General features: G+C 42.3%; 5 protein-coding genes across 7 annotated transcripts; all 5 read left to right on the forward strand.

Moving 5' to 3' along the window:
• Window positions 1-376: 376 nt before the first annotated feature.
• Window positions 377-2288, forward strand: LOC101066139 (alpha-crystallin B chain). The gene is made up of 3 exons (XM_003971291.2): window positions 377-832; window positions 1051-1173; window positions 1252-2288. Exons 1-3 carry the CDS (start codon window positions 653-655, stop codon window positions 1441-1443), a joined length of 495 nt encoding a protein of 164 aa, XP_003971340.2. The 5' UTR covers window positions 377-652; the 3' UTR covers window positions 1444-2288.
• Window positions 2289-2883: 595 nt separating this feature from the next.
• On the forward strand, window positions 2884-6622 carry pigs (phosphatidylinositol glycan anchor biosynthesis, class S). The gene is made up of 12 exons (XM_003971292.3): window positions 2884-3015; window positions 3627-3766; window positions 3849-3960; window positions 4038-4127; window positions 4216-4307; window positions 4407-4647; window positions 4724-4866; window positions 4948-5062; window positions 5153-5298; window positions 5418-5518; window positions 5595-5805; window positions 5897-6622. The coding sequence occupies exons 1-12, from the start codon at window positions 2997-2999 to the stop codon at window positions 6173-6175; spliced, it is 1689 nt and encodes a 562-aa protein (XP_003971341.1). The 5' UTR covers window positions 2884-2996; the 3' UTR covers window positions 6176-6622.
• A 92-nt stretch (window positions 6623-6714) lies between these two features.
• LOC101066595 (serine/arginine-rich splicing factor 1B-like) lies at window positions 6715-9443 on the forward strand. Of its 2 annotated transcripts, XR_003891151.1 has the most exons (5): window positions 6715-7129; window positions 7327-7496; window positions 7595-7767; window positions 8026-8600; window positions 8904-9443. XR_003891151.1 is itself a non-coding variant. In XM_029849042.1 (4 exons), exons 1-4 carry the CDS (start codon window positions 6939-6941, stop codon window positions 8206-8208), a joined length of 717 nt encoding a protein of 238 aa, XP_029704902.1. In that variant the 5' UTR covers window positions 6715-6938; the 3' UTR covers window positions 8209-9443. The 2 variants fall into 2 exon arrangements, 1 of the variants encoding a protein (XP_029704902.1); XM_029849042.1 differs by having other exon boundaries at window positions 8026-9443.
• A 427-nt stretch (window positions 9444-9870) lies between these two features.
• On the forward strand, window positions 9871-12843 carry LOC101066816 (HLA class I histocompatibility antigen, Cw-8 alpha chain-like). Of its 2 annotated transcripts, none has more exons than XM_029849040.1 (6): window positions 9871-10002; window positions 10547-10807; window positions 11372-11650; window positions 11732-12034; window positions 12130-12300; window positions 12368-12843. In XM_029849040.1, the coding sequence occupies exons 1-5, from the start codon at window positions 9954-9956 to the stop codon at window positions 12264-12266; spliced, it is 1029 nt and encodes a 342-aa protein (XP_029704900.1). In that variant the 5' UTR covers window positions 9871-9953; the 3' UTR covers window positions 12267-12300; window positions 12368-12843. The 2 variants fall into 2 exon arrangements, with proteins under 2 accessions (XP_029704900.1, XP_029704901.1); XM_029849041.1 differs by having other exon boundaries at window positions 12130-12241.
• A 1264-nt stretch (window positions 12844-14107) lies between these two features.
• Window positions 14108-15581, forward strand: LOC101075095 (dynein light chain 2, cytoplasmic-like). The gene is made up of 3 exons (XM_011611620.2): window positions 14108-14233; window positions 14649-14786; window positions 14873-15581. Exons 2-3 carry the CDS (start codon window positions 14655-14657, stop codon window positions 15008-15010), a joined length of 270 nt encoding a protein of 89 aa, XP_011609922.1. The 5' UTR covers window positions 14108-14233; window positions 14649-14654; the 3' UTR covers window positions 15011-15581.
• Window positions 15582-15646: the final 65 nt, after the last annotated feature.

Consider the following 15646-nt stretch of genomic DNA (forward strand, 5'->3'; position numbering starts at 1 on the left):
CTGTGCACTAAATGCACAGAAAGTCTGCTTCATTCTTTCAGTAATTAGCAGACAGAAAGACATTCATTTGGTTCGGTGACACACTTGGAAAGGATGTTATATTTGACATCTGAGCTCATGACAAATGCGCGCTCGGAGTGTCTCCTAATGCTGTCAATACAAACTCATCAGTTCTCATTCAAGCTCACATCCATTCCACACACAAATCCAAAGCTTCTGGCAGTCAGGGCACACCAAGCTAATGCTCTGGCAGATATTCCTTCAAACAAACACATGCGCATTCGCACACAGACACACAAAGGGATCCAGACAGGGGCATTTCCTGTGGAACGAGGGTGGTGATATCAGCAGTACTCTGAGCCGGGGAGAAGGGATAGACAGTTTTTAGAGAGAACGAGCATAAAAGAGAGAGACGGATGGATCTAACGCACAGAAGAAACAAAGTGGGCAGTGGAGGGATGAATAGTTGACACCATTGTTCCAGAATGACCGGCCTGTTGGCAGAGTTGCCATGTAGTGAACAATAACAGTCAGGCAGGATGGGAGCAAAGGGCCTATAAATGGGCAGCAGGAGACTGCATTGGTACTAGTTCGAGACCAAGCCAGACCTCGTGCTTACCCAACATTGTTACATCGTCTTCGGAATCTCATCATGGATATCCCCATCCAGTTTCCCTGGCACCGTCGGGTCTTCCCACCTCGCCTCTCCGACCTCTCCATGGCAGAGCCTTTCACCGATTGGCCGTTTTTCTGGCCCTTGTCCTGGTCTTTCCCCTGGATGCGCCCTTCCATCATGCGCTGGTTCAGCTGGTCCGACAATGGCCACAGTGAGGTAACCCAAAAAAAATTCAATGACAAAACAAAGCAGTGCGAAATGTTTGCTTAAATTTGGTTCGACATACGTTAACAACGACCATCTCCATGACCTCTGAACTGTACACAATCCTTACCATGATGAGCAGTTGTTTTATTCAACGCTAATCCCGATGATGTTTACTCTCCGATGCACCTTTGCCAGCATCGATCCAAACAGCTGTATCCTTTGCACAGATGCGGATTGAAAAGGACCGCTATGTCATTTACCTGGATGTGAAGCACTTCTCGCCCGACGAACTGTCCGTCAGCATCAGCGACGAGTTCATCACAATCCACGCCAGACACCAGGACAGACAGGTCAGAGCGCCTGCAGGGAGCTGCACATTTCACCCTGACTACACTGGCAGCGTGTGTCTGATGCGATTGTGTCCACAGGACGACCACGGCTTTGTGTCGAGGGAGTTTCTGAGGAAGTATAAGCTTCCCGCTGGTGTGAGGAGTGCTGATGTCACCTCCAGTCTGTCCGTCGATGGAGTGCTTACAATCACGGTGCCACGGTCACCTCTCGGCACGGAGCGCACAATTCCAATTTCCTGTGAAGACGGAACAGCTAAACAGAAAATGTAGAGCAGTTCTTCTGTCATTTCACTACTAACCCCAAGTGCTGCCTGTTTGTATTGTATATTTACCCTGTTGTAGCTCTGTTGCCAGTTCAGTAATCTCTAAAGTAGTGGAACATACAGATCTAGATGTCTGTAAGTGCACGTGGCTTCTAATAAAATAGTATCTAATCCTTTACTTACTTTTATTCTCATGTCTCTGTAAGACAAGGGTATTTAAACTACTGCTGAAGGAATAACAGAACATTTTAACCCCTCTATGTGGTGCATGTGTAACAAAGTTGATTTTTCCTTTCTGCCCTTCGCAAATATACCCCATAATTTAAAAAAATACCACGTCATTATATCATTTCTATAAACTGGCTTGAACACGGTAGAGTGTGCAGATCATGCTCATACTGGAAAGTCACTGGAAGCTATTGCAAATTTGTTCTGAAAGGATGAAATTGTCTTGAGAGTCAGAGACGAAGACAGATAAGCTGCTAGAGGAAAACATAGTGGATGGGGGTACCGGTGTTGTAGTGTTTTCAGTGGGCTCCATACTGGGAGCACAGCTTCTGAGCTGCTATGACGTGTGTGTGTGTGTGTGTGTGTGTGTGTGTGTGTGTGAGTGTGTGTGTGTGTGTGAAAGTAGAGTGATTGAAAGAGAGAGAAAGTTTCATGTACGTGCTTGTAGGACCGGGAAGTAAAGCTCTATCGTTCCTAATTGGCACCTACCACGCATATGCCTGCTTTGATTTAAGATGAAAAGGAACCGCTGTGTTAAAATACTGTGGCGTTTATTTTATTATTGCTCACGAAGCACTTGGTGACTCAAATAGTGGTTAAAATAAACCTTCGATGCAACAGAAACCTGTGTCACTCATTAATGTTACTGTTTGCTTTCATTTCTTCGGCTTCTTGAGACGTGAAAAGTTCCCGTTTAGCTGAGATTTGTGGGTGGGAGAACACACCTTAGTTCTTTGATGTATAGATGGGATTTAGCAATGACATCCATATGACGTTTTGATTTTGTATAAACATATTTTTTTTAATCGAGAGTGGGGGAAATCCCTACACATCAAAGACACATTTGATAGATTTTTTTTAATTAACATAACTTTGTTTCATACCATTCTATGCCGGAATATGTCAGTAATATTAGAGGTTGGTTTTTTTTTTACACATCTCTCATTGGATTACCCCGAATTCCTGCCGCAAAGCATCCGATTCAAGCGCTTATCAATAATGGCCAATCAAAGGAAACGTCATTGACTTCGCGATCCTACGGAAGAAAAATATCGATACGCTAGTTTTGCGGGTGTGCGTTTGATTCTATTCACGACGCGAACCGGTTTACCATGCTTACAATAATACTACCTTCCTAGTGAACTGGAGATAAGACAACTAAACAACATATGTATTATATATGTATGGGACCACAACAACACCATCTCACGTACAATACCTTGCCTCCGGTGCATTTACAGTACATTAAATCGCTTTCGCGTCTGTCACGTGATCTATAGACCAACACTTGACAGCTGCAACAAACGAACCTTTTTGTGTTCATTGATAGAAATGGCTACCACGGAAGTGGGTGAGTATAAATGACTTCCATGTCAGTTTTTATTTTAAAATGTCAGCCTTTCCCCATTGCTTCTTCTTAACGTCTGCTAATCCATTGTAAGCACATTCAACAAAGTAGCGTCGACGCCGAGGCTGCTGTTTTCGACATTCAAACACGAACTAAAGCTAGCAGTTAGCCACATTTGCAGTTTAGCCTTCCACCATCCTGTGAGCACATCAAGTGTTTATGTCCAGGCTATCCCCATTATTATCATTTATACTTTTATTGCACATTTTGAGTTCCCTTCGTCAGCTACATAACACAAAGCAAAGGTCCGTGCAATATCAGCCCTCAAATTGAATCGTATTGTGAGCTGAAGATGTTGATTAAAGACACAGCTCACTTTGTCTTGTGTAATTTTGTATTACTTGTGTGTCGTGGGGGAAAAGGAGAAACCAATGTTAATGTGAAAATGCTTGGCCATGGCAACTGCACTGTTCTATTGTATGTGTCTCTCGTATGTTTCTCAACTGGTTATCACTGTTTTTGAAATGCAGAGGGAAAAAATAACCAGTGAAATTATTAAATGGTACATAAACTCTGTCTTAAAACTTTCTCCTTGCTCTTTGTATGTCTGTCAGAGCGCAGACGTGGCCAGATTGCTGCTCTGTCTATAGCAGCTGTGGTCATCATCGTGGGAGTCCCTCTGTGGTGGCGAACTACCGAAACGTACCGCGCTTGGTTGCCTGTCAGTCAGATAAATGCCTTGTCTAACCTTCAGGTTTGTCATGTGTTCTTGGCATTACTGTTGTGGTTAGTTCGATCTGTTTTTCATAGCTGGAATTGTCATGTTTCTGTTGTAGCTCCAGCTGAGTGCTGATGTTGAGGTTGTATTCGCACGAGGAACTGTGACCCCAGAGCAGCAGAAGAAGGTCCCAGTGACCCAGACCTGGGATGAAAAACATGCTGTCAATGGTAATTTGATAATAGTGTGTGATTTTGTAAAGCAAAGACTGGAAAGTAATTATTGGCTTAAAACCACTTGTTTCCAGAGGACACCTCTCTAAACTACAGGTATGAAGTTAAGTATCGCACGGCTACAGTCATGGAGGAAGATGCCTTAAATCAGCCAACTGCTGCAGGTGAGATATTATCTTCATATGCCCAAAGTTGCTCATCTCAAATAAAAAGGTTCTAATTATACTGAAATCTTCTGCACTTCATCTTTAGCTGCAGATCTGTCTTTGCACACACTCAGTGAAAGTTGGTGTGGGTCTTTGGGTGTATATGTGATCCCAGAGTCGTCTTCACTGCTCCCTGAGGTGAAAACTGTTTGGTTTTTTTTGTTTAATTAATGTATTAGTAATGTGGAACAGACTTAAAAACACAATAGCCAATGTTTACCTTTACCCCATTCTTAGGATGTGGATGTGTATATTGGACAACGGCGCACGGCGCTGCTGCGCATCGGCTCCCAGGTGAAAGTGGGCAGGACACTGGAGCAGCTGCTGACCCATCTGAAGCCTCGGCTCAAGCAGGTGCTGCAGGTGATGTCTTTTAGCCGCACCGACATCACTGCTGCTCTGAGTGACCGAGTGCGTGTCAGCCCCGGCAACCAAGAGAGCATTGCTGATAGCATGAGGGCTTTTAAATCCAGCCCAGGTCGGTCTTTGCTTCAGTCCAGCTAAAGTACAAATATATTCTTGTCTCTGTTCCGTGACTCTGATCTTCTCTTTAGGTTACGAGATAACGTTCAGTCTGTTGAACCCCGACCCAAAATCACACCGGCTACATTGGGATATTGAGGGTGGTGTGGAGACCTACATTCAGCCATTACTTACAAAGCTAGCCCCTCTGGCTAACTTTAGCATTGACTCTCAGGTATTATATATGCAAGCGTGCAGCATTTACCCCATGATTACACATGCAAAGCTAATAGATTCAATTGTTATTTGTTCACAGATCTTGTACTATGCCATGCTGGGTGTTAACCCACGCTTTGACAGCAGCAGCAGTGCTTACACGCTCAATGCTGACAGTCTTGCCCATGTCATCAACCCTGTGGAAGCAAGATTAGGTTAAAAAATAAATACATGGCGTTATTTAACAAATTGTGCATATGTGTGTAATATATCATCATTACATTTCATAATCTATTATTTAACAGGATCAAATGCTGCTTCTTCCAATCCGGTGTTGAACTTTCTCCTGTACGTCCCAGATGCCCAACATTCACCCCTTCACATTCACAATTACAACAAACAGGAAGTGCCTACAAATGCGTTTCACTCACCACGGTGGGGTGGGATTATGGTGAGATATGGACACGACCTTAAATATGCTTTGAATATTCATATTTTTATAAATAAACAACTTTTACTACACTTGATTTGCACTGAATGCATCTGAAATAGCAACTTGTGTGTTTATAGATCTACAATGTTGATGATTTGTATGGACCTGAAGTCACGTTTCCTGTTGACATCGACATTAGCATGGCCAGGGTCATGGGAGTCTTTCTCGCCCAGCTTCGGTAGGCCAATTCTTATTGAGGTGTTATATGTATCCAGTTAATAGGAAGTTAACTATCCTTTGCTGTGTTCTGACAGACTGTTGCTGGGCGTGCAGTCATCTACTCCTCCACCTGGCTTCATGGTAGCGCCGTGCAGCAGTGCAGGTCTAGCTGACTGGGAGCTCGACCGTCTAATGTGGAGCCGAAGTGTGGAAAATATTGCAACAGCGACCACCACCATCACCTCACTTGCACAGCTGCTTGACCAGATTGGAAACATTGTTATAAATGACAACATTGCTGAACAGGTATGATGTGAAGACATGCATACTGTGTATATAGTGTGGGGTAACAGCCCAAACTGTATCGAGGTCATTAAGGTACTTTAATATCACTCAGGTATCCAGCGCTGTCACATCACTTCAGCTGGCTGTTGCTGAGCTGGAGGCTGGGAACCTTGGTTTTGCCCTGCAGTACAGCAAAGAAGCCTTCTCAGCGTCGGAGCGAGCCTTCTTTGACCCCTCACTGCTCCATCTCCTCTACTTTCCTGACGATCAGAAGTTTGCCATCTACATACCACTCTTCTTGCCCATGTGTGTGCCTATTCTGCTGTCACTGCTCAAAATCTTGACTGAGCTGAGGCAGAGACGCCGAGACAAAAAAGCCAAGAATGCCTGAAGGAAGAAAGGCTAAAGGGTGACTTTTATATTTGTGTACAAATCTGAGCGTGAAGAAAGAATGTGTCCTGTGTTTTTGTTTATTGTGGGGTTGTAATGGATGACTGCTGTCGCTGTCTGACACTGGACTGGAACACTTAAATCACTGCAACTGTTTTATATTTGAATTATCCCTCCTAATTTATTTATAAATAAGGGCTAACATTGCATCATATTCATTTGCTTGTTGGGTAGGATGAAAAATTATGCCTGAATTTATACTTTTAAACTTAATAAAGTGTAAATAATACATTAAATGTAATGCACCCCCCTTTCCAGGTCATTTATCCTATTTGTTATATTGCTATATTTTTTTGATTACTACTTATACTTTAATTGTGTCAAATGTGAAATAACTACACAAATAACCTGCAAACTCACGTCTATTAAATTCTGGTCCAAATCTAAACCCCGAACAGCAACTAAATGAACCATTTCCTTAAAGTCTCGTCGCCGGTGACTCTCCGTGCCAGCAGGCGGCGCTGTCGGTTATTTTTGAAGCTACGACACGCTACGACCGAAGAAGAACACATTTCAACCATCACGTGGCCACTGTCTCCTATTAGTTTTGTTGTAGGAAATTTACAGTAGATTATCTATTTTAGACGCGTTTAAAGGCGATAGGGGATATTCCACCGCTTTTGGTATATACCTCTACGTACTCGAGTATTGTAGTATTGTGTTTATCTGAAGCGAACTTTCCAGCTAGCTTGCTATCTTCCGCGATGTCGAGCGGCATAGTTCGAGGACCAGCAGGGAGTAATGATTGTCGCATATACGTGGGGAATCTGCCGCCCGATATTCGCTCCAAGGACATCGAAGACCTCTTTTACAAGTTTGGTGCTATCCGTGATATTGACTTGAAGAACCGAAGAGGAGGACCCCCGTTTGCCTTCGTCGAATTTGAAGATCCGAGGTAAGCCGCAGCGCTCCTCCCCCAGTTCGAAACAGCCAACATTCCCTTGTGCTAGTTCCTATATTGTTTAGCCGATGCTAACGTATATGCAGAGTATCGATACAAGCACTTGTTAGCCAGCATGATTGCAGAAGCCGGAATTTATACATTTTTGGAAATAAAACCGAATGTTTCAAATTAACGTCTGTGCTTTGCAGGGATTCTGGGGATGCTGTTTATGAGCGCGATGGTTACGACTATGATGGCTACCGCCTGCGTGTTGAGTTCCCTAGAGGTGGAAGGGGAGGAGGAGGTCGGGGAATGGGACCACCAAGAACGAGATATGGCCCCCCGTCCAGGCGCTCGGACTACAGAGTTGTTGTGTCCGGTGGGTGATGTTTGCTCCTCTTTATGAGTCTTACACCTCACCCATTTTTTGTGGCGTGTTGATGAATGCGCAGGTCTAATGTGCTTCTTTGTCATCAGGTCTTCCTCAGAGTGGAAGCTGGCAGGATCTGAAGGATCACATGCGGGAGGCAGGTGATGTATGTTATACTGATGTGTACCGCGATGGCACCGGAGTGGTGGAGTTTGTTCGCAAAGAAGACATGACTTACGCGGTCCGTAAATTGGATAACACCAAGTTTCGCTCTCATGAGGTAGGGTAACATCATCAATCTGACTTAATAACGAGTGACTGTGGGATTGTTTTTCGAAATGAAATTGGCCTCAAGGTCACAGTAAGTGAAGGCCGGTTTAGGTGTCTGTGGCCGTGTGATGTTGTTCCTCTGACCACCAGAACCTAACCATTGCTGACCTGGTTTTGCAAGATCAAAATGTTGAGAGTTATTATGCTGTTTAAAAAAAAAAAAAAAAAGCAGGGTAGAAGTTCATTTGTCAACTCCTTTTGTGTTTAGGGAGAGACGGCCTACATCCGTGTGAAGATGGATGGCCCTCGCAGCCCCAGCTACAGTCGCTCCCGCTCCCGTAGCCGTAGCAAGAGCAGGTCACGCAGCTACTCGCCGCGCCGCAGCAAGGGCTCGCCACGTTACTCTCCACGTCGTTCCCGCTCCCGTTCCCGTTCCCGCTCCCGCTCCTAGGTTCCTCTTTGTAATGGCGGCTGGGCTCCTTTAGGCTGGAGACGGAAACCGACACGATTTGTATACAATTCAGTGTAATCTCATGGATGGCGTGACGTGCTCTCCTAATTTTGTTCTTCTACTGTTTTGTTTTCATTTCTACATCAGGTTTGGGTTTCTATCAGTCTGTCATTATTCCTTTTCTGATCACCTTTTTACCTTTTTGCTCCATTTCCCTTTGGATTGCCCCCTCTTTGTGTAATGCTTTTTTTTTTTTTAGATATAATCTTCTTTCCTATGACTTTCTTGTGTGTCTCTCTGTAGAGTTCAAAGGAACAAAATAGGATGGGAAGAGAGGAAACAGTTCATAATAAGATAAACAGGAGGAGGAGGATTCAAATATGGCATCAATGGTATGATGGCCGTGCCTCAACAACTATTAAATAAGCTTCATATAAGGCTGTTGAGTTTCCAAATTTAGCAATAGTGACAAATATGACTGTCCTCAGTAGTAACTGTGTGTTGAAAACTCAATTGTTTTTTTTTAGGTATTTTGGGATTGATTATCATCAGAGTCCATTGTATTTCTCTAATTTCCTCCCAAGGTTCCATTTGTACCACCTATAGTCTCTAAAGTAATTGTTAAAAATTAATCATAACTTTTTTTTTTTCTATGTTGTGATTCTAACTTGCCTCCCTCTCTTTGGTCCTACTAGTATTCTTTGGACGGGGCTCAATGTCTCTGCATTCTGGAGCCGCAACAGGATTCAGGATCAGATTAGGAAATAGGCTTCAGGATGGAAACATGGATGCTTGGTAAAGGATCTCCAGGATCCAGGTCCACATAACTCCATCAAACTGGAAACGCTGTAGCAAACATCCAAACTAATTTGGCTTTTACATAGTCGTTATTTTATATATGTATATTGAGTGGAACAGAAGAGACGTCATTTGTGGTAGTGCTGCTACATTTTTTTCTTTTGGCGGTTGGAAAAAATAAAGCAAATCTTGGCTCAGTCGGAAGAGGGATGAGACGTTCAGCACGGACCCACAAACGTTGGGAGAAAGGGGGGAAGCGTTAATGAGGCAGAGGAGGAAGATGGAGGACTGGGAGGCAACAAGGGATTGTGACCTTAGAGTTTGTATTTTTTATTTAGGTCAGATTTGTTTTTTTCCCCAAAGGATACATTTTTGTCTTCGATATGATTCACCCTGTAAGCTTTATTCTCTTTTTAATAAAACCTTCATCGAACGTGTTCATGCTGTTATTCTTTCAAAGGCTTAAAATACCGCAGACGTTTCAGCACAAAACGCACGAAAACTTTAGACAATATTGTTGAGCAAAGTTTGGGTATTTGTGTTAAACTGACCCTGAATGAATAAACATGTTTCTCTGATGGTCCACACCTGAATTTTAATCTTTCTGACCTTCCCTGATGATTTTCTTGTAAAACCATGACATCCATTGATCATCGAGCACAAACATACAAATACAAAAGTTTAGAACATTAATAACGATAACTGATGATGTCAACAGCTAAAACCTCTCCGTGGGCCTATTTGGTGGCTTTGTGGCAAAAAAAAGTCCAACTAACTATCATTTAGTTGCACGGCAGCAGTTTTTTAAGAGCAATCGCGACGTTTTGCGTTCTGCACTTCCTGATGTGATGTTTTCACTTTCACTAACTAATATTCTTCTGCGACACAGCTCCTATCAGGTCCAAAACGTTAGGCGATCAAATAAAAGGTTCTGGACGGACAACAAGATGCTTTGGCAGATTTTATTGCTGTTCCACTTTTACTCTTTATCTGCTGGTAAGTTCACAAATTGTTTTTTTTTTTTTACTTAGTTTTGGCTTCCTTTACTTAAGATGATAATTTCAATACACACACTGAACCGGAAATTCTGTTTAGTAATCCAGCAGTGAGTGAGTGAGTGAGTGAGTGAGTGAGTGAGTGAGTGAGTGAGTGAGTGAGTGAGTGAGTGAGTGAGTGAGTGAGTGAGTGAGTGAGTGAGTGAGTGAGTGAGTGAGTGAGTGAGTGAGTGAGTGAGTGAGTGAGTGAGTGAGTGAGTGAGTGTTACATTTGTAGCTAAAACGAAGAAAAACATCATTCTCACTCAGTTGTGCTGGGCTGCAGAACAGGTGCCTGTGAGAAGTCGTACAGCATTCATGGGTTTTATTATATAGATTGCTATCGATCTGTTATAAATTATTACTCACCTGAATCTCAACTGCAACTGTCTTTATTATACATATGAAAATAGAAAGAAGATAATTAAGAAATGAAACTACGCCTTCATATATGCTCATCATCACAATTATGATGCAAAATAAAGTGAAGCTTTTTGCCGCTGCAGAGAAGCACTACCTGAGGTACTTCCTCACCGCGTCCACGGGAGCCACAAACTTCCAGGACTTTCTGGCTCAGATGGTTGCTGATGACCTTCAAGGAGGCTACTGTGACAGCAACGGTGCCAAGCCGAGAGATGAGTGGGCCGAGAGAATTATCGAAGACGATCCCATAGAACTGAAATATTCCAGAGATGTGTGTGTGCACTATGTATACACATACAGAGCTCATGTTAAAAATTTAAACCAACAATTCAACCAAAGTGAAGGTATGAGCAACTCTACATTAATGTTTAATTTTATGTGGCTGTTGGAAGAAGATATATGAATAAATTGACGGTAGTTTTTCCGTAGGGTGGCTGGGCTCTCCCTTAGAGATAGGGTGAGAAGCTCTGCCATCCGGGAGGAGCTCGGAATAGAGCCGCTGCTCCTCCGCATTGAGAGGAGCCAGATGAGGTGGCTTGGGCATCTAGTTAGGATGCCCCCTGGACGCCTCCCTGGTGAGGTGTTCAGGGCATGTCCCTCCGGTAGGAGGCCCCCGGGAAGACCCAGGACACGTTGGAGAGACTATGTCTCTCGACTGGTCTGGGAACGTCTGGGGATCCCCCCCGGACGAGCTGGAGCAAGTAGCTGGGGAGAGGGAAGTCTGGGCTTCTCTTCTTAGGCTGCTGCCCCCGCGACCCGACCCTGGATAAGTGGTAGAGGATGGATTCAAATGGATGGATGGATGGATGGATGGATGGATGGATGGATGGATGGATGGATGGATGGATGGATGGATGGTAGTCTTAAATTGTATCAGTCAGCTAACAGATATCATTTCTCTTTCTCAGGGATTCACATTTTCCAGAGGATACATGGCTGTGAGTGGGACGATGAGACTGGAAAAGTGACTGCTTTCAATCAGTTTGGATATGACGGAGAAGACTTCATAGCCTTGGACCCAGAAACAATGACATGGGTGGCTGCAAAACCACAGGCTCTTATCACCAAACGCAAGTGGGATAATGAAATCATTTATCTTCTGAGAAAAAAGATATTCAACGCCGAGACTTGCCCCAAAAGGCTGAAAAAGTATCTCCAATATATACAAAAGTTTCACCAGAGAGACGGTAGGATTACAGGACTTGGTGACTGTTGACAATCTGTTAACAAACTTACTAATCTTACTAATCGCTTTGCTTTCTCTCCAGTACAACCATCTGTATTTCTGCTCCAGAAGACTCCCTCCTCTCCAGTGAGCTGCCACGCTACAGGTTTCTATCCAAAAGAAGCTGTGATGTTCTGGAGGAAAGACGGAGAAAAACTTCATGAGGAAGTAGAATACATGGAGATCCTTCCCAACCATGACGGGACCTTTCAGAGGAGTGTTGATCTGAAGCTTTCCTCCGTCTCACCTGAAGAGTGGAGTAGATATGAGTGTGTGTTTCAACTTCCTGGTGTCGTGGAGGACATTGCCATCGTACTGGACACAAGCGTGATCAGGACCAACTGGGGTAAGATGGCTCCTAAATGGGTTTTAATACTGATTTCCTTTCTTGAATGCCTTTTGTTTGAAATTCTAACTTTATGAATCACAAATGTGTTTCAGTCCCTCCTGCAGAGTTTCCTACTGGGGTGGTCGCTGGCGTTGTCGTAGTGATCCTCCTGCTCCTCCTCGCCTCCATTATGGGTTACTTCATCTGGAAAAGATGTAACAAAAGGCATGATGAAAACATCCTGTTATAGCAAATATTAGGGTTAGGGTTAGGGTTAGCGAGCGGTAGGTATCATTTTAAGTCAATGGACTGTTTAAATCTCATTAACTGTACTTTAAATTTCTTCTGCAGCATCTGACCCTTCATCTCAGGGAACTCAAGAATTCCAGTAAGCAGGTCTGATATTGGTCTCCTTTCATTATGAGCCTGCATGACAACACAATCCACAACCCACAAGAAGAAAATATGACTGATAATGATGGACATCAGTTAATTAAACATTAATCAAACATATCCGCATGTATTTTTTGTAATTGAGCAGGTATTCCCTGCGCTCAAGCTTGGCTACTGGTCATTTCAAAGAAGGCAGAGATGCCAGAGGTGCTGTTGACCAATGTAAATGTTTTATACCTCCTTGTGTACATGTTTCTCTAGTTTTTTATTGGCTGCATATTTATTGCGAGGTAACGCTTGAAGCTCCTTAAAAAATGTTTGGTTTGTGATTTTATTTTTGATATTGCACAGATCAATATCAGACCAATGTTTGTCTGTACCTAATCCTGATTTTAAGTTAATAAAGACGCCAATGGGATTAAGATATGGCAAAATTTCTCTGTCCTTCACAATGCATTTATACTCTGCTGACACACTACAAAGGATGTCAGCCAGGATTGCCAAGGGTAGCCCACATGGCCCCCAACGAGGCCACCTGCAGACACACTTGTGGCCCTCTGCTTGATACACTGACTTTGATTTGATTCATTTATTTGAAGTGGACATTTCTGTATAAGATGAGATGACGTCTACATTCTTGAGTGAGCCTTTCTTGCAGACACCTTGGCATCTATGAGAAAGGGTCTAAATCTCAAGGAGGGAAGAGATCAAACACCTTCTGAAAGGAAGGTGCTAACGGACTTAAGGATTTAAATTGGAACCCATCTCTACACCCTTCGTGCTTTATTGCCTGGAATCCTTCTCCAGGTAAAATCTCAGGAAGAGATAAGAGAGTAGAACCAAGGGACGTGAAAACCAACGGGGCAATCTATATGTTGTAAGATCTATGGATGCCACTTCCGAAGGAACTGTCAGTTTTCCAGTGAATCAATATGACAAACTGAACTCAGACCCTCTCTATTCTGTTTTGATTCTATCTTTCTTTAGATCACAACATGCAAACACACACATAGCCTTCCCACCTTTCTTATTTCTTGACATTTTTAAGTCCCTCAGACAACGACCAGATCAGACCACAATGCTGATCCTCCAGCTGTAGGTTGAGTTGAAAATGTGTTTGAAAAGTTTTAGATAAATGCTTATGTAATCGACCAAACTCTCTATAACCTTGCTAAGGTTTGATCCATTTCAATGTCTGGAGGCCTTGAAGACCAAATTACAGGTACAGGTGTTGATTTTGCCGTGGAACCACATTGCCATCTAGTGACTGAATTATATGGTCCTTTTAATTTAAAAGAAAACTGCATAGGTTGGCAATTGTAGTAACATACCCTGCTTAATTTATTAGCACTGTTCAATGCTTTTCTTTCGACAATTTCATAAGGCACAATATGTGAGTAGAGGACCTGCTATAAACATGTGTTAACCGATTTCGCTGTATAGGAGATATTTCTTTCTTGACATGTTAGTGCATTACATTATAAAACTTCCTCTATTTGATTATTCTAAAATGATCGTATCCATTGTTTTTATAGCACTACAGTTACTAACAATAAAGGATCAATACTGTAGTTTTCCGGATCGATTAGTTTCCCCTGAGAAACGTGGGCAGTGAAAATGTTGCATTCTGGGTGGAAATAAAATGCTGGTTTGTCAACAAAGAATGCATGACGTCACCAACGCTGTGGCTCACTTTAGCCAATCAGATTCTTGTATTTGATGTAGGGGCGGGTCAGAGAGCCACGCCTTCCATCTATAAATATAGCTAACTCGTATGTGTATGCTCTTATTTACATAGAAGCCTTTATATTGAGCCGCGAAACGGTAAGAATAAAATACTTGATCGCATTAGATGCTTAAATAAACCTGTGCTGGTGGGTCTTGACAACATTTACAGGCGTTTCTTTTTATATGCTAATATCTTTGTGGGTTTTTTGTTCAAATTCAGTCTGTATTATACCCGAAACAAATCTGAATGCATTATTAATTTGTGTGTATATATATATATATATAGTGTTGAACTGGACCCTTTTAGTTAGATGAAGAGCTTGCTGAATGTGTGCTGAGAACAAGTCAACAGGAACGTTATCATTTACTGCCATTATTTGAATGCTAAACAATATTTGCATCCAAACAGCCAAACTATCACTGAGGTCTTTATACAACTTTATCAATGTTGGGTGGAACTTGAAGGAATATTTGGTATATATGGTTTGGTTTTTTTTGTTTTTCAATGCAGGGAAAAATGTCTGACAAGAAGGCAGTAATAAAGAATGCAGATATGTCTGATGACATGCAACAGGATGCAGTGGACTATGCCATGCAAGCAATGGAGAAATACAACATTGAGAAGGATATAGCTGCTTTTGTCAAGAAGGCATGTTGAATCAGACCAAAAATATATGTTGCATGAAAACTGATGATAGTGGCATTTTTGTTAGCGACGTGTTTTTTCTTTTGCAGGAGTTTGACAAAAAGTACAACCCCACATGGCATTGCATCGTTGGGAGGAACTTTGGCAGCTACGTGACGCACGAGACAAAACACTTCATTTATTTCTACCTGGGCCAAGTGGCCATTCTACTCTTCAAGTCAGGCTGAAATGCAAACATGCCTTCCTGACACTTCTTTTATTCAGCCAATTATATTTTTTGCTGCAACCTCTAAGAAAACCTGTGCCAGCTACAGCTGTACTGCCATCTTTTCAGTCATACATGGGTTGAAGATCTCCACACTTTTGTGGATAGGAATTTGTGGATATTGTGTTTTGCCCTTATGTATTTCATATGCTTTTGTAAGTAGAATAACTTATTTTTTCATGTGGTTTTGGGAAGCAACAGACAGTTTTTGTTCTATATTTTGTGTGGACTGATATTGACAAAAAACGCACAACTGTTGCTTTAAACTTAATAAAGAGTATCACCAGCTAAAGTAGTTAAATGCTCTGGTCTTCACATAATGTTCTCGAGGTAGTTGTGAGATTTTTGTAGTGTTTGGTAGAAAACAACTTTCGAAAGTGTGACTTGTTCTAATAAGATGTTGATTTTTAATTACCAATTAACATTTATATTAACTCATTAAACTACACTTAAAGATTGATCTTAGCTGTTATTGCTAGCAAGACCTTAAATTGGTTTAGAAAAAAAGATTCTGTCATTAAAGTTAATATAGATGAAAAGAAAAATCGCACATTTGATGCTTGTACCTTTTTCCTTCCAAACAACACTGAGGAGACTG

Source organism: Takifugu rubripes, chromosome 15, assembly GCF_901000725.2.
Source record: "Takifugu rubripes chromosome 15, fTakRub1.2, whole genome shotgun sequence".
Lineage (NCBI taxonomy): Eukaryota > Metazoa > Chordata > Actinopteri > Tetraodontiformes > Tetraodontidae > Takifugu > Takifugu rubripes.

What these genes read in the sequence shown, in the direction of transcription:
- LOC101066139 (XM_003971291.2), top strand. Translation starts at nt 653, where the DNA reads ATGGATATCCCCATCCAGTTTCCCTGGCACCGTCGGGTCTTCCCACCT. An exon ending in CCGACAATGGCCACAGTGAG is followed by an intron (nt 833 to 1,050) that starts GTAACCCAAAAA and finishes TCCTTTGCACAG; the next exon opens with ATGCGGATTGAAAAGGACCG. An exon ending in CCAGACACCAGGACAGACAG is followed by an intron (nt 1,174 to 1,251) that starts GTCAGAGCGCCT and finishes TTGTGTCCACAG; the next exon opens with GACGACCACGGCTTTGTGTC.
- pigs (XM_003971292.3), top strand. An exon ending in AAATCAGCCAACTGCTGCAG is followed by an intron (nt 4,128 to 4,215) that starts GTGAGATATTAT and finishes CTTCATCTTTAG; the next exon opens with CTGCAGATCTGTCTTTGCAC. An exon ending in ACTTTAGCATTGACTCTCAG is followed by an intron (nt 4,867 to 4,947) that starts GTATTATATATG and finishes ATTTGTTCACAG; the next exon opens with ATCTTGTACTATGCCATGCT.
- LOC101066595 (XM_029849042.1), top strand. Translation starts at nt 6,939, where the DNA reads ATGTCGAGCGGCATAGTTCGAGGACCAGCAGGGAGTAATGATTGTCGC. An exon ending in GTCGAATTTGAAGATCCGAG is followed by an intron (nt 7,130 to 7,326) that starts GTAAGCCGCAGC and finishes TGTGCTTTGCAG; the next exon opens with GGATTCTGGGGATGCTGTTT. An exon ending in CTACAGAGTTGTTGTGTCCG is followed by an intron (nt 7,497 to 7,594) that starts GTGGGTGATGTT and finishes CTTTGTCATCAG; the next exon opens with GTCTTCCTCAGAGTGGAAGC.
- LOC101066816 (XM_029849040.1), top strand. Translation starts at nt 9,954, where the DNA reads ATGCTTTGGCAGATTTTATTGCTGTTCCACTTTTACTCTTTATCTGCT. An exon ending in AAAGTTTCACCAGAGAGACG is followed by an intron (nt 11,651 to 11,731) that starts GTAGGATTACAG and finishes CTTTCTCTCCAG; the next exon opens with TACAACCATCTGTATTTCTG. An exon ending in CGTGATCAGGACCAACTGGG is followed by an intron (nt 12,035 to 12,129) that starts GTAAGATGGCTC and finishes AATGTGTTTCAG; the next exon opens with TCCCTCCTGCAGAGTTTCCT.
- LOC101075095 (XM_011611620.2), top strand. Translation starts at nt 14,655, where the DNA reads ATGTCTGACAAGAAGGCAGTAATAAAGAATGCAGATATGTCTGATGAC. An exon ending in TAGCTGCTTTTGTCAAGAAG is followed by an intron (nt 14,787 to 14,872) that starts GCATGTTGAATC and finishes TTTCTTTTGCAG; the next exon opens with GAGTTTGACAAAAAGTACAA.